Below are 17,229 nucleotides of genomic sequence, written 5' to 3'. Positions count from 1 at the left end.
CAGGACTAACAACCCTGCCAGTGGTGTTCTGCAGGGGTCAGTGTTGGGATCACTCTTTTTACGCTATATAGCAATGATTTAGATGATGGAATAGATAGCTTTTTTGCCAAATATGGATTGGTGGAGGGCCCGGTATGTTCAGGAAACAGGTAGGCTGCAGAGGACTTAGACAGATTAGGAGAATGGACACGAAAGTGGAAAATTAAATACTATATTGGAAAATGCATGGTCATGCACTTTGCTAGTAGGAATAAATGTGCAGACTATTTTCCGAACAGGGAGGAAGTCCAATAATCTGAGATGGAAAGTAATTTGGGAGTCCTTGTGCAAAACACTATAAAGGTTAACTCACAGCTTGTGTTGGTGGTGAGGAAGGCAAATGCCATGTTAGCATTCATTTCAAGAGGTCTAGAATACAAGAACAGGGATGAGATGCTGATGCTTTATAAGACACTGGTGAGGCCTCACCTTGAGTATTGTGAATAGTTTTGGGCTCTTCATCCAGGAAAAAAATGTGCTGACACTGGAGACGGTTCAGGGGAGGTTCACAAGCACCACTTTGGGAATGAAAGGATTATCATACGAGGAACATTTGATTGGCTCTGGGTCTGTACTCGCTGGAATTCAGAAGGATGGGGGGGGGGCGGGATCTCATTAAAACATTTCAAATGTTGAAAGGCCTAGGCAAAGTAGATGTGGAAAGGATATTTCCCATGGTGGGGGAGTTTAGGACAAGAGGACACAGCGTCAGGATAGAGGGGTATCCATTTAAAACAGAGATGCATTGAAATTTCTTTAGCCAGAGGGTGGTGAATTTGTGGAAATTGTTACTATGGGCAGCTGTGGAGGCCGGGTCATTGGGTACATTTAAGGCAGGGCTTGATAGGTTCTTGATTGGACAGGGCATCAAAAGTTACAGGGAGAAGTCCGGGAGTGGGGCTGAGGAGGGGAGAAAATGATCAGCTATGATTGAATGGTGGAGCAGACCAAATGGTCTAATTCTGCTCCGATTCTTATGACCTGACCCTGACTGGTAAAATTAAATTGTTGCCAGCAATGAAGAATCCTTCTCCATCTGAGTGCAACAGTATTCCTGGGTCTCCACTCGGGACCTGCATGACGACGTCAGTGACAACGAAGAGGGTGCTACTGGCGCGATGAAAGAAGCCCCGAACACCACAAGAGATGGCGGACCTTCACTGCTGCCTTAAATGCCAGCAGTGTAATGGGCAGTAAGCAAGCAAATCCTGAGATGAAAGTACTGCCACTGAATAGTTAGACAGGATGACTGTAACATAAAGGATCAACATAACACGAAAAATAGGTAAAAAGAAATGGGTGGATGAAATCAATTCCCAAAATGTCCAGAGACATTAAAGTAGGCATGTAATCTCCACTTATAAGTATCCCACTAAGCTCTCCTGTAGAATATGGCAATAATTCTGCCAAAAGAATGTTGGAGTATTGTTCACTGTCTTGATTGGAAAAAATAATATTGAAACACCAAAAAAAAATGCAGAAGAAGTAGTTGAAGTTGTCAAGAAATCCATCCCAGGTCTACAGAGGCAGAGGCAAAGTGCAGACACCTCCAAGTTGTACATCTTGGCTTGCTGACTTAGTTCATCTCTATCAAGTAGTAATGTTACTAGATTTGTAAAGATGCTACAATTAGGATAGATTAAGCAAGTTAAAACTCTAGGAAAAAACAGGACTAGGATTGCAGACAATAAAACTTATTAAGAGATTGTTATAATGATGTCAGAGAGGAGATAGCAGAATTGTTTTGTAGGAGTTAAAACAAGGGAGTTTCGATGTAAGCTTGCAGCTAAATGATTGTATTAAGAGTTTGTGAAGTATTTCTGTACTAACAGAGTGTGAGAATGAGAAGCCCGTTGCCTCAGGAAGCAGAAAGCAACTATCCATTTAAGAGAAGATCTGATGCATTTGTGAGGGAGGCGGAATAAAGAGAGAACGCAATTAGAGTGGGAGGATTCTGAAGAGGAAGATAAAAGCTAGCATAGCCAAGTTAGGATGAACGGCCTGCTTTCTGACCTATAGATCCGACTGCTGAAAAGCCCAACTCAAAGACCTCACTGACCTCTTCCCTCAGTACATTTTGGAAGGCCAGAGTTTCAAATTTCCTCAAACCTTTGCTTGAAGGAGCACTTTCTGACATCTATTCCAAACACCAAGCTCTAATTTTAATGTCATACACAAATAACCAAGATCTGAATGAACACAGGAAGGGACTCAGAGGGCAGAATGACACACACTGGTCTTACATGCTAAACTGGGGGGTTGCCTGGTCTTATCAAGAAAGAAGGGCTAAAGTGGGGTTGAAGCAGTCCCCACATTCCTTTAATGTGACTATTAAAGGTATGACGCTAAAATCAATTCGTGTGCTATGGTAAAAACATTGTTTGTGGGTGAATTAATAAGCACGTTTCAGCTGCTGGCATTGAATTCTCCAGGAGGCAGTCAACTTTTGTTTAGTAGATTAACCGAGAGATACTAATCTGAAGGCTCCCACTTCCATTTTAGCGTTCAGTCTTGGTATTCAGCGATGTTCCAGCAGCTCAATTCTATATTTCACACCAGCAAAATCTCTCTAAATGGCTTTTGTGGAAGATTTTCTGGAAAATACAATTTTACAGATCCACAGATGCTCATTGAATAGGGGTCTAAATATCTAAATTATGGACTACAGTACCATGAAGGATGAACTGTGAGCATAAGAGGAAAATTCAGGAAGTCATTTGAAGAATATTCATAGCTCCTATTTGGGGATATGGCATTTTGCATATCAAGTGCCATAATCCCTCACTGTAAAAACGGTATATCAGCGTCTCATCAGCTCTGGTCTCCAATATAAGACACTCCAATCTTAATTTTTTTAAAATCAAGTAAATACCATTTCCACGGCCTATGCATTATGCCCAAAAAGCCTCAGGGAGAGGATGCTGATTTTTAATATGCGCAGAACTTAGCTGTGTGCTGATTTACATTTAAATATTTGAACTTAAAGATTTATATTGCCACTGCACTTCCATGAGCAGTTGGGTAATGATGAGCTGTAACGCATAACTCAGCAAAACAACAGCAAGTGTGCCCTTCGGATAACCGGACAGAAAGTGTGGGATAATTTATTCCGTACCTGACTGCAACATAAACCAGCCGCTCAGGACACTAAGAACGCTGCACAAAATTAGCCCTTGGCCCTTAAACTGGCGCAGCTTTGGTCAGCTAAGCACTCCATTGCCTTCCAATTGTGGCAACAGATCACAGTCATAGAGTACTACAACACAGGAACTCCTTTGGTCCAAATTGATCAAGGTGCCCACTTGCCCACATCTGACCCGTATGCTTCCACCTTTCTTATCCATATAGTTAAATGTCATTATTGTGTCTGCCTCAGGCATTTCTTCTGGCAGCTCATTCCATATACCCTGTGTGCAAAAACGTTGCCCTTCATGATTCTAATAAATCTTTCTCCTCTTACCTTAAATCTATGTCCTCTAGTTTATGGTTTCCACTTCCTGATTAAAAAAAGATTGTGTGCATTGAACCCATCCATGCCTCTCATGATGTAATACACCCCTATAAAGTCACCCCTCCGTTGCTTTCATTCCAAGAAATAAATTTCTAGGCTGCTCAATTGCTCCTTAGACTTCAGGTCCTGGAGTCCAGAGGTACATTCTGAGAGAAGGGCAGGGAAATGTTGGTATAGGAGCACGGGGGAGGGCTTTGTGGAAACAAAGAGAGACCAGCAGCGGTCTGCAGTTACGCCAAGAGGGCAAGAAAGCCATTCTGCCTCCTCATGCTCAGCATTCCCCCTTTTTTTGTAAGATCCTACTTTTTTGAAGTTTCTCTTGTAGTTGTTGGTTCACTAAAGGAGAAACAGGTCTGAGGATTAAATAGCCTCTTCCTGTACCCATGTCCCTTGATATCTCATGTGTACAATGGATGTTGATAGATGTGGTAGACATGGGAGATGGAAAGGAACTGGAACAGATGAGATTTCACAGCAGGTAACAGAGGCATAAGCACAGAGCACAAACTTATCAGAAAATACCACAATCACTAAAATTTTTCTGTAACTCTCTTATTATATAATAGTTTGCAACATACTAAGCAGCAAAAGCTGGCTCCTGCTGGGATGCGGTGCCTGGCTGGTGCCCTGCCTGTCTTCCTTCACATCCAAGGGTCGTGTTGAGCTGAAGCAATCACATGACAATGGCAGCAGTAAAGGTCAATCAAAGGCAGGCTTAAACATCCAGTCAGGATGACCTTCTAAGCTTGTGACAAATTGCCATCAGTCGATGTCTGCTAATGACAACTGCACTCATGGTGATCAATTGTTTTTTATAAACGATCAAAAGCTTGCTTACAGGGCAGTCCATTTCACCTCTGTCCTCGCTTCATGTAAAAAGCTTTCTCCCCCTCTTGTTTGCTGGACCTGCAAAATAACCTGCCGGAAAATGTCCTTTCTCCCTTGAAGCCTTCAGGCTTCAACTGCAGTTCAAAAGCACAAAAGGCTTCTGGGTGTGTCGGATGAAAAGTGGAAGCATTCAAGCCTTGCTGGTATCATAAGGCATTACGTTGGGCAACTTAAAATCGGTGCCAAGTGCATGGATGGATGCCTATTAATGGTCTTAGCAAAACAACGATTTGTGTGATGTTTCAGTGTACTCGTCTTGTTAACTCTGTATTACTCCTGAAGCCTTTCAGGGGTATGGGCCATCAGAATATGCTTTTATTCTTCCCAATAGGAAATCACTTTCACCCATTACTTTGTGCCTGCAGCCATGTACAATTATGTTCCATACCACTTCATCCTGCGATTATCAAATGAGACATGGCCACTCTGGCATTATGGGAAGTAACAAAAGTCCAGGAGCAGCAGTCAGCTCTATTGGCCCCTGCTTTCCTAGACTGGCCAATGGTGTCCTGCTGTCATTGGTTTTCTGTCTTTGTTGGGTTTTGCCCCCATCGCTCAATGCACCATGTCATATTTCAATGTACTTTAACACTTCACTTTTAACTTATCTGCCAGGTACCTCCCACCTGACTCCAGTCCACTCAGATCACGGCAGAAAAGGCTTTTAGTTACGCATTTTCAAAATGTGGTGCTTTGAAGTGCAAGGATGATTACTGAACATTCAGCAGGTAAAGGTGAAGTACAGTGACCATGCCCAGCCTCTCCACCCTTCCCTTCTTCCTCGCCTTCTTTTAAAATGATTCCCGATAAATGAGATGAAAATTTAATTGCCTTAGTATTTCAAACAGATACTTCTCTACTGCTGCAATTTACTCACTGTAAGGATGTAAACCTGTTTTTGGCTAAAGCATATTCACAATATTCATACTATAACATATTGAGTTCAGTGATGCCAAAGAAAGAGTTCACAGCATTTGAGTTGGGAGTGTGCTATAAAATGACCCCAAACTAGAGGCCAATATGATGGAGTTACTAATAAATCCACAACAGAAATATAAAGTATAATCTTACTCACATCATATCAGAATACAATCTCTCCACTAATGGAAAGTTTTTAGTCCAAGAGACATTACCCTCGATCTTAGTAGGCTAGAAGCTTTCAAAAGAAAACTAACTGACCACATGAGAGAAGGAGAAGTAGAAAGAGATGTTGACAGGGCAAGATGAAATAGATGGAACAGAGAGTCTTCTGCAGTATAAACATCAGCACAGGTTAGTTGGTACTCATAGAGAGGACAGGTTTGGGAGATGCTGGAAACGTTGAGCAACACACACAAAACGCTGGAGGAACTCAGCAGGTCAGGCAGTATCTATGGAAATGAATAAACAGTCGACATTTCAGGCTGAAACCCTTCATTGTGACTAGAAAGGAAAGGGGCAGAAGCCAGCAAGAGAAAGGAATTCAAGCTGGCAGGTGATAGGTGAGACCTTGTAAGGGGGTAGGTGAGTGGGTGGAGGGAAGGGGGATGATGTGAGAAGCTGGGAGGTGATAGGTGAGACCTTGTAAGGGGGTAGGTGAGTGGGTGGAGGGAAGGGGGATGATGTGAGAAGCTGGGAGGTGATAGGTTAGACCTTGTAAGGGGGTAGGTGAGTGGGTGGAGGGAAGGGGAATGATGTGAGAAGCTGGCAGGTGATAGGTGAGACCTTGTAAGGGGGTAGGTGAGTGGGTGGAGGGAAGGGGATGATGTGAGAAGCTGGGAGGTGATAGGTGAGACCTTGTAAGGGGGTAGGTGAGAGGGTGGAGGGAAGGGGGATGATGTGAGAAGCTGGGAGGTGATAGGTGAGACCTTGTAAGGGGGTAGGTGAGTGGGTGGAGGGAAGGGGGATGATGTGAGAAGCTGGGAGGGGATAGGTGGAAGATTAAAGCGCTGAAGATAGAATCTAATGGGAGAGGACAGAAGACCAAGAATAAAGGGGAGGAGGGGAACCAGACGGAGATGGTGGGCAGGTCATCGGGTCATGAGGGAAAGGGATGAGAGGGGTGAGAGGTTAAACAAATTGGAGAATGGATGAAATGTTTGGGTATAATTATCAGAAATTAGAGAAATCAATCCTCAGGTTGGAGGCTACCTAAATGGAATATAATGTGTTGCTCCTCCAACCTGCATTTGGCCTCATCATGCTGGGTACACATGCCTGCTGCTGCAAATTCAACATACTACCACAGCTAACTGTAAAATAAACAATACTTGTAATCCTTGCACAAGATCCTAATTAAAATAATTGTTGAGAATGTATCTTTTCCAACTATTAACAGCAAGGACAGGTGTTAATTTTTTTTTTGTTTTTAAAAATGATAACCCATGTGAAATGGTGTGGTGTCAGTCTCAGATTACAACAAATCTGAATCGCTACCTTTGAAAGGTCCATGATGCTCCATTAAATTGTTTATAAGGGTGGGCATGGAGAGAGAATTGGGGGTGCAGAAAGCAGTGTGGGGATAGGGTCACACTCTGGCCTAGTGATAATTGGAAAACTGGGAAAAATGAAGTATCAGATTGGTCAATAAAGAGCAAAGGTCAGGGTGGGGGGCAGCAGCCAAAACTCTGTACAAAATGTGCTCGTTAAGCCATCCAATCAGAGTGCTCCTTCCCACCTATCCTATTACTCATTAGACATTTGGCTGGTTCGATGCTCTTATTCCTTTCTTCAACGTGAAAAGCAAGCTACTATCTCCAGTAAACTGTTGTTCAGTCACATGGAACACAATGTGGACCCCTGTCCCTCATCCAGATCTGCCTGCCAGCTTCACAGAGCCTGGAACAGCTGCCTTAATGTCCTCTTCAATAATAAATGGAGTTGCTTTTTACCTCCAGTTTACCACACACACACACACACGCTCACTCGCACACAAAAATCACACAAACACTACGTAATACACGCAGACACACACACACAAACACTCTCACACACACACACACACACACACATACACAAACATACACATGAACACTGCACCACCACATACAAAAACATGCAATTCCTATCTGGCACACACCTCAAATCCATCACCACTATTAAAGGAGGATTTACCCTAGTCTCTGCAATCATTCAGGCAAAAAAAGGACAGCAAAAAAACCCTTTGGTGCTGTAATTTGCTGTAAAGTATACACGGACCTGCAAGCCAGTTTTCTAAGAGGCCAGAATTATAAAAAGTAGTGGAACCAAAGGAGCACGTACAAATAAATAAGCCTGGCATGTCTCAGCACACAGAAAGACCTTTCCCTCGCTGGGAGTGACCTTGTAGATTCGGTAGGGCAAGTCTGAGCCTGATGGGATGCAACCCTCAAAGCGCTGGAGTGAACTGGAGCTTTGGGGCGAGGAGGAGAGGTGTGGGGAAAGTGATGGGAGCTGTACGACGGTTCAATCATCAGGTAGAAGACCACCATTGATTTCCACTGACGGAGACACAAGAGAAGAAGTGGCACATCAAAAGGCACCTGGAGTTGGGGCATCTGGGGATAGAGTACATTAGTGGAAAGGCCATAAAAACAAGCAAATTCCTGGACTAGATCATCTGGGGATCAGGCCGCATCTGGAGATAGATGGTGGTGTCAGCCATATAACTGGGTTAAAGATAGGATCAGTCTTAAAAATTAAATGATGAGGGGTCAGATATACAACCCAAGTAATGCAGGAATCTGATCCATTGCACACAGAGATGGAATGGGTTGGAGATTTACCGAACATCAAGGGACGTCTACTGCATGAAGGAGAACCTACCAGCAGGTATCATTCAAACTTTCACCTAAGGACCGCGTGAGCTTTCCAGTCACGTGTTTTGAGTGAGCAAAGGTACCTTGCGCAAGTGACAAGGACCCAGTTACTAATGATGAAGTGCACAGGATTAACACTAAGAATTCTATCACATTTTCTAGTCTAATCGGTATAAATCAAACTGGACAAAGCACTGAAGAAATATTCTTTCCAAAATACTCCAAAACACTTTCCAAAATACACCTCCAACTGTTCCTCTTATCTGTAATGTTAATAAGCTAAAAACACTGGGGCAGTTACCTTATGTCTAAACAAATTGCAAACATCTATTTTCATGGCTTTCTAATTTATTCATAAGCAATATAGCTTGGAATCTTTTTCATAGCATTGCTCTTTCTTGTCATAACTGAAATTCACCTTGTTTCTTATTTACTTATTTCATTAAAAATTAATATAAAGAAAACAGTATATTTGGTTAAATCAATGAACCTTTTACAAGTGGTTAGTTCAGATGTGAATTGTTAGATATTTTAAATAAAACAGATTTAGAGGCTAAAAGATTACTTATTTACTTCCTGTAATTTGCAAGAATTTTAAATACAAAGCATTTTTTTGCTTTCAGTTTATCACTAGTATTGCAATGTTCCTCCTAGTCTGTACCATTACACATACATTTTCACACGTACTCAAATCCTATCTTTCTGAAGAAGTAGAAGTTAGCCATGGTGAGCTAACTGTACTGAAGAGCAAACTTTCCTTCAAAATTTAGTTGCAGTATTAAAATTGTTAATAAATGACATCTATTCCATAACAGAGATTGGTTTATTCAAGGAGTCCGTGAACAATCAATGTGATCATAATTATAATGTGAGAACCACCGTCCATATAGTACAGGTTACATTAACATCTGAGCGTTAGTTCCTCGTGTGTTCGGCAAATATGTGTATTAAAGCTAACAACAGCTGTGCTAGCCAGCAATTGCAATGCTAAACAGTATAAAACTTTAAGAGTTGTATCTTACAAATTGAGAACTGGGAAGAGACAGTATGATAATTAGCTCACAAAACTAACTACTGGCGGAACTCAGTGGGTGAAGTAGCATCTACAAAGGGAAACAGACAGCTGGCAATTTGTGTTGTGGCCCTTCATCTGAACTGCCACTCACTGCAGTTTAGGCAAATGAGATGACTTCTTGGAAACGGGTATGATTCTGAACAAGGTTGACAGGATAGATACTATGTGCAGTGTAGACTGGGCAGGCATTCAAGCTATGTAGAACTCAAAAAGCTCTTCACTCAGACGATAAAGACATTTTCTCTAGGGTTGTTAGTGAGTACCTTCAAGGCCAAGATCAATAAGATATTTGGACAGAAAGGAGAATGTGCGATCCGAGATGCCGATGTGGTCCTCAGATAGATGATTGGCTATGAGTTTGCTGAATGGCAAAAATACTCCACAGACCACTTCCACTTCTGACAACATATGGGTACTGCTGCTGAACATGTTGCATACAAGTCATATGCAACCATATTTTTATCATTAAAATTCATGTCAGATGTGGATCTGCCGTCCATCCCTACTAAATACACAGAAGTTCAATTAGGAAGCCAATGTAATCCTTAATTTCACTTAATCGTTAAAGAAGTAATAACGTAAAGTATAAAATTGGCTTGAGTCTTACCCATTAGCCAAGGAGAAACACTCAGCAAGGATTTCCCCCTCTCTCCACCCTTGATTGCTGTGTAAGTTTTCATCTAATTTCCAAACCCTTGTCTCCCCACCCTTCCTTCCTGTCGCTCTTAGCTCTACTGGTAATGCTCTCACGAATTGGATGACCGTGGGTCTGCCTTGTTCCAGAGATGCACACAGAAGTCTTGGCCGACACTGCAGGGGTTTTGGGCTGTCGGAGGTGCGGCACTTCTGACAGGATATTAAACAAATTACCTGCGTGCTCCTTCCCTGGATGGTATGACACAAAATGAAGGCAGAGCGGAGAGCTCTGGCCAACATTTATTCTTACACCGCCATTAAAATAGATTACTTGCTCATTATCAGATTGCTATTTGATGGAGCTTCTCACCTCGCTGGCAAGGTACAGGTCCGTTAGTTATTTCATTAACAACCATCTCATGTTAGCCATCACGTGGTCTCTTACCTTGCTCACTGCTGTTATCCCCACTGTGTGACGTATGTCCCCCGCTGGAGGGTCCTGGCGTTCCTCCTGAGCGCGTTGACGCTGTGTCATCGTGATCTCTGTTCCAAGTCTGGGGGAGGGAATGACACTGATAAGGGAGCTGAAAGCTGAACACTGATCAACATCACTACATCGAACCTTAACTGAGGTAAAAGAGGCAGAGAGAGAGCTTTTCTATTCTCCTGTGGCCATGGGACGGAATGCCAACATCGGCTTGCTGTTCACACAGCTCTGCACACCTCAGTCTGCCTCTACGAGTCATCGGAAGGGTTGCTGATATCAGGCGTATATCAAATCTCAGCAGCTCGTACAGCTGCAGCACTTTACGCACAGAAATGAGGAACAGTTAAGGGGCATCCTGGCAGCTGGTGTGATGGGGTCCACCATATGCAGACGTTCTGTTCCAATCAGCACCACAGCCAGTGCGGTGTGGGCTGAAGAGCCAGTTTCAGCGCATTCTCCGCTCTAACTTTGCAGTGGCATGGCTACAATGACCTGATTGGTTCTACCATTTCAAGACAGAAATGGAGTATATAAATTTATATATAAAAAACACAAAAGAGTGAGCACAATAACAAACTGGTCTTATTTATTTTATGATTTTCCCTCTCTCGCTTATTATTTCTCTTTCTGTCCCTTTTCCTCTGACCAATAAAGGATAGGCATGAAACGAACACAGTCACTGATGTTAGCTTTGAACCAATGGTTGGGAGACAGACAGAATGTCACTGCTTCACTGGATACACTGTCTTCCTGTGGGGAAGCAGCTTGTTATTTTGAAAATATATATCCCAATCAAGATTAGGCACTCACTGCAACACTATTATTCTTTTTCAGTTAGCCGCACCCATCCAGGCAAATAAAAGCAGCTGATAACTTTTTGACAACAAATTAAAAACAAACCTTTTGGCATTTTTAATGTCCTTTGGCAGCAAATGAAAATGGAATGCACATGTAGGTGGTGACTTGCACAGGAGCGTATCAAGCACTTGTAAAGCCTTAATATTTGAACAGCTACGTAGTCCACCTACTATGACAGCAATTTAACCCATTAACTAGCTCCGAGATTTACTGCAAGTTTTGGTCCAAAGGGTACTTCATGCTGACGCTCTGTTTAAATGACATAAATGATTTAAATGACTAACAGTATTCAAAGTGGTTTTGTTTCATTTAAGCACTTTAACTGCAATAGAGTGCCAATGATTGCAGATGTGCTTGGGGACTTCAGAACAATAATACCACTGGAAACTTGCACTTTTGCCTCCAATCGCACCTCTGCCAAGCTGAACGTGCACAGGCTTTAGTTCATGGAAGAGAATAAGGGAAGAACTATTAAAAGAGAATGAGGACTGCCACTGAAGAGTTGCTTAAGACTGGAATGGCTTGAGAATAGATAAAGGTAGCAACTCTGATTGGGAATTAGATGCATATTATGGCCTTGAGGCCTCCACTATGAGCCCTCTGCTTTAATCTTTATTGGTGAGTAGCACGGCACTCCAGAAAGCCACAGGCTTTGCAGAGTTAATCCACTAACCGTGCAGAGGCCTGGTACACTGGCTCATCCATCAGACCTGAAGCCTTGGATCAGCCCACATTAGGTGAAAACAGTTAGCTGCCCTGTAGTACCATTCAAATAGGGGTGTCACAACTCCTGTCTCTCAGAATCAGAACACCAAGCCAACCATTGCTAAGCAGTAAGAGTATTCACAATCCAGTTCCCGCTTGTAACCTTTCCAGTAGGACTGCAAGACTAAAGAGGCATGTAGGCAGGATATTAAAATCTCCCAGTGGCCACAGTGTGGAATGCCAGGTGGTTTTTGCTGGAGCTAAAATGCATCCTTTAAAGTCTGCAACTCGCAAACAGAGTTTACAGCACTCTAAACCTATAATTATTTATTGTGTAGGTCAGAGATTTGTGCAGCTTTTCAGGGATAAGGATTTGTTACTTTTGTAAATAGTGCAACAACTGGCTGGCAAAGGTAATCCGTCAATTTTTATACAAATTAAATGACAAGAAATGATACGGGAGGCCACTGTGCAAGCTCCTCACAATATTGGCATTAATCGGACTTGTTTCTTCTGTCAAAATTTGCATATTTAGGCTAATGGTAAAAGGGGTTAAACAGGTTTAGTTATGAGGACAGGTTGCACAGGCATGGCTTAAAGCCCCTTGAATTTAGAAGATTAAAAGATGAGCTAACTGAGGTTTCAAGATGATTAAAGGAATTAATAAGATAGATGAAGGAAACTATGCCCTTTGATGATGGTCAGTGGGGAGGTGTTGTGGTGAGTTGAGGTGTCTTTGTGGGGTGGGGGGAAGGTGCCTCCAGAAAAACTTACAGGTTTAAAACTAGAGTTTAGACATTCATAACAAAATCAGGAAGTACTTATACACACAAAGTGCAGCGAGAGTCAGAGCTTCCTTCTTCAGGAGCCACTTAAGCCCGTGGGGCGATTGGAAGTATCAGAACTAATATTTACATATTTTTGTCAGGCAGCGATTTTGAGGGCTGCCGAATGAAGATAGTTTGTAGAGAATCACATGGAAACAGGCCCGACCGTGCAAGCTGACCAGGAAGCACTAGCCTACACTAATCTGACACTAATCCCGTTTGATTTTCCCCACAGGTAGGTGGAGCTAAGATGCAACTCGGCAATGACCAATGGTAGAACTGGCTGAAAGGCCTCCGACTGTTTCTGTTTCCTTAAGATTCAATATTTAGGAGCGTATTTGCTTTAAAAACCAACAACTTTATGGATATGGTAGGGCAGAAGTTAAATGACTGGAATAGTACCATGAAAACTGGACCATTGATCCAGATACATGAATGTGAATCCCACCCTGACAGCTGAAGAATGAAAATTCAAGTAATTAAAGAAATCTGGAATAAAAATCTAGCATCAGCAATGGTAACCATAACCACATCTGATTTACAAATGTTCATCAGTGATGGAAATCTGCCATCCTCACAGCATCTGGCCTACGTGTGACTCCAGAGCCGTCAATTTAGTTCACATTTTGGCTCACTCAGCCCAGGACACATTAGGGACAGTCAATAAATGGTGGAACTGCCAGCGATATCCTCAGAATATATTAAAGAAAGAAAATAACCAGGTAGATAACCCAGCTTTAACAGTAAGATTTAACAACACTGGGAAGTAAGACGAGCAGAACTGAAGTTTGAGATTTTTCATTTAAAACGCCTCGGTGGCACTTTCCGCAGCCTCAGCAAGTCCTAAACCCAGATGTAACGCGGGAAATGTGAGATTGAATTTGCACATGTCAAGCTCTCATAGTTATGTGAATGGGACCCGATAATCTGGTTAAGTGACTTTGGTGGAGAGGTAGATATTAACCAGGTTACCAATAGAATTCCTCTGCACTTCTTTACAACGGTGCTAAGGGATCACTGAAATCAATCTGAGGAGGCAGACTGAGACTCACATTAACAAAACCACTATCAACAAGGTAGCGCCCTTGCAACACTGCATGGGACTGTCAGCCTAGTTCTTTGTCCTCTAGTCTCTGCAGGGGGGAAAACACCCTTAATTTTTAAAGAGGTGACACCACCATCCCCTGACCCATGGTACTGACAACACTGATGTATTACCTTTAGCCACAAATGCTAACAATAGTTAAAATGACTGTAGAATAAAACTGCAAGAGTTGAAATGAATTATAGACATAGGAGTTTAAAATTGGATTCATAGGGAAAGCAGGGTGAGGCAATGATTTGTGACTCAGTACTTACTGATTTGTGTTGCTAATGGAGCAGGTCTGGATTAAGCAAAAACAAGCATTCAGATGGACTTGGTATTCTCAATCCATACCTAGGCACCTTGTACCATGCAGCAGAAAACAGATGCTACTGCCTAGCACCGGGTATGTTTCCAAGTTACATTGAGATATGAAAAAAAATTGGTTGTAAATTCAATTTTGGGAGGAATAAAAACAATTACAGTGAGCTCTTCTCCCACATCTGCACTTTGTCACAAGAACAAAAATAATCTAACTTTCAGAACCAGCTCTGGAAATGCAGCAGTAAGTTTCCATCCCAACTGAGGTGGCAGTTGTATGTAAAGGGTATGCCTACATTGGGCAAATTATCATTTAATATTTGATTAAGGAACAATAATCCAATTATTTTTGAAAAGTTATTAAAATACTTCTTTGATTCAAACAGTGTTAACTCCCTTTTTCAGCCCCCAGTATCATCATATCTGACAATAGTGAATATCTACTGGTCTGTATATTACATAAGACATTGGCCTTTTGGCCTATTGAGTCTGTCCACCATCCAATCATGGCTGATCCTTTTTTTTTAAAACCTCCACATCCCCCCTCCCCAGCCTTCTCCCCGTAACTTTTGATGCCATGTCCAATCAAGAACCTATCAAGGTCTGCCTTAAATACACCCAACGACCTGGCCTCCACAGCTGCCAGTGGTAATAAATTCCACAAATTCACCACACTTTGGCTAAAGAAATTTCTCCACATCTCTGTTTTAAATGGACACCCTTCTATCCTGAGGCTGTGACCTCTTGTCCTAAACTCCCCCACCATGGGAAACATCCTTTCCATATCTACTCAGTCTAGCCCTTTCAACATTCGAAAAGTTTCAATGAGATCCCCCCTTCATCCTTCTAAATTCCAGTGAGTACAGACCCAAAGCTATCAAACGTTCCTCGTATGATAACCCTTTCATTCCCGGAATCGTAACTGTGAAACTCCTCTGAACCCTCTCCAATGACAGGTCATCTTTTCTTAGATAAGGAGTCCAAAACTGTTCACAATACTCAAGGTGAGGCCTCACTAGTGCCTTATAAAGTTTCAGCATCACACTCCTGCTCTTATATTCTAGACCTTTTGAAATGAATGTTAACACTGCATGTGCTTTCCTCATCTCTGACTCTACCTGCAGGTTAACCTTTAGGATGTTCTGCACAAGGACTCCCAAGTCCCTTTGCATCTCAGATGCTTAGATTTTCTCCCCGTTTAGAAAATAGTTCGCACATTTATTTCTACTACCAAAGTGCATGACAGTGCATTTTCCAAGATTGTATTTCATTTGCTACTTTCTTGCTCATTCTACTAACTTGTCTAAGTCCTTCTGCAGCCTACCTGTTTCCTCAACACTGCATGCTCCTCCACCATCTGAAAACTTGGCAACAAAGCCATCTGCTTCATCATCTAAATCACTGACATACAGCATAAAAAGAAGTGGTCCCAACACCGACCCCTGCGGATCACCAATAGTCACTGGCAATCAACCAGAAAAGGATCTTTTTATTCCCACTCACTGCCTCTTACCAATCAGCTCATGTTCTAACCATGCCAGTAACTTTCCTGTAATACCATGGTCTCTTAACTTGGTAAGCAGCCTCATATGTGGCACGTTGTCAACAGACTTCTGAAAGCTCAAATATTCAACATCCACTGCATTCCCTTTACCTATCCTACTTGTAATCTCCTCAAAGAATTCCAACAGGTTTGTCAGACAAGATTTTCCTTTAAGGAAACTATGCTGACTTTGTCCTATCTTGTCCCATGTCACCAAGCACTCTATAACCTCATCCTTAACAATTGACTCCAATATCTTCCCAACCACTGAGTTCAGGCTAACTGGTCTATAATTTTCTTTCTGCTGCCTTCCTCCTTTCTTAAAGAGTGGAGTGACATTTGCAATTTTTCAGTCCTCTGGCACCACGCCAGAGTCCAACAATTTTTGAAAAATCATTACTAATGCCTCCACACTCTCTACCACAACCTCCTTCAGAACCCTAGGGTGCAGTTCATCTGGCCTGGGTGACTTATGTACCCTGAGGTCTTTCAGCACCTTCACCCTTGTAATAGTAACTGCATTCACTTCTCTTCCCTCACACCCTTCAACATCTGGCACTCTGCTAGTGTCTTCCACAGTGAAGACTGAATCAAAATACTCATTTAGTCTATCTGCCATCTCCTTGTCCCCTGTTATTATTTGACTAGCCTAATTTTCTAGCGGTCTTCGATCCACTCTCCTCACTCTTTTATGTTTTTTTACATATTCACAGTGACCATAAGATATAGGACCAGAATTAGGCCATTTGGCCCACCGTCTGCTCTACTATTTCATCATGGCTGATCCATTTTCCCTCTCAGCCCCGATCTCCTGCCTTCTCCCTGTGTCCCTTCATGCCCTGACCAATCTAGAATCTATCAAATATACATAAAGACTTGGCCTCCACAGCTGCTGTGGCAAAGAATTCCTCAGATTCAGCACTCTCTGGCTAAAGAAATTCCTCAACTCCATTCAAAAAGGCACCCCTCTATTCTGAGGTTATGTCCTCTGATCTTAGACTTTCCCACCATAGGAAACATCCTCAATGGATTTACAAAATAACTAAGTTACTACATGGTAAAATCTGAATCACAAAAAGTTGGACTCATATTATACATCACTGTTCATAGCAATTGCACCTTCCAAACAATCTGGTGTACTGTTGCAATATAATTAAACACTTGTACAAGCAAGGTGCCCATGCAGCAATATGGTAATGACTCGATAACTGGTTTTTAAGCAAGTTTTATTGAACAATAATTATTGGACAGAACACAAAGGATAACTTGCCGACGCTTCCAATAAACAGTATTGCAGGATTCTTAACAGATGAAGTACCAATATAATCTCCAAATAGAAGGATAGCAGTTTAAATATGGCATCCTTACAGTACTACATTAATATACCTGGCTAGGTTTAGTGTTCAGGTCCCTGTAGTAGGAACCCACATCCTTCTAACTCACAGGAAAGATGCCACCAGCTGAACCACAGCTGGCACT

General features: G+C 42.2%; 1 protein-coding gene across 2 annotated transcripts in view; it reads right to left on the bottom strand.

Annotated features, from left to right (window-relative positions):
* The window catches only part of meis1a (Meis homeobox 1 a), a 202,556-nt gene that overhangs the window by 159,310 nt on the left and 26,017 nt on the right, over window positions 1–17,229 (bottom strand). For both annotated transcript variants that reach the window (XM_073051241.1, XM_073051242.1), the window contains exon 7: window positions 10,371–10,479. In XM_073051241.1, the coding sequence (XP_072907342.1) occupies window positions 10,371–10,479 (109 nt within the window). The remainder of the gene's footprint in view (window positions 1–10,370; window positions 10,480–17,229) is intronic.

This window comes from Hemitrygon akajei, chromosome 7 (assembly GCF_048418815.1).
Source record: "Hemitrygon akajei chromosome 7, sHemAka1.3, whole genome shotgun sequence".
In the NCBI taxonomy this organism is placed as follows: domain Eukaryota; kingdom Metazoa; phylum Chordata; class Chondrichthyes; order Myliobatiformes; family Dasyatidae; genus Hemitrygon; species Hemitrygon akajei.
The sequence above is the reverse complement of the archived record's forward strand: the minus strand, read 5'-3'. Positions and strand labels throughout refer to the sequence as shown.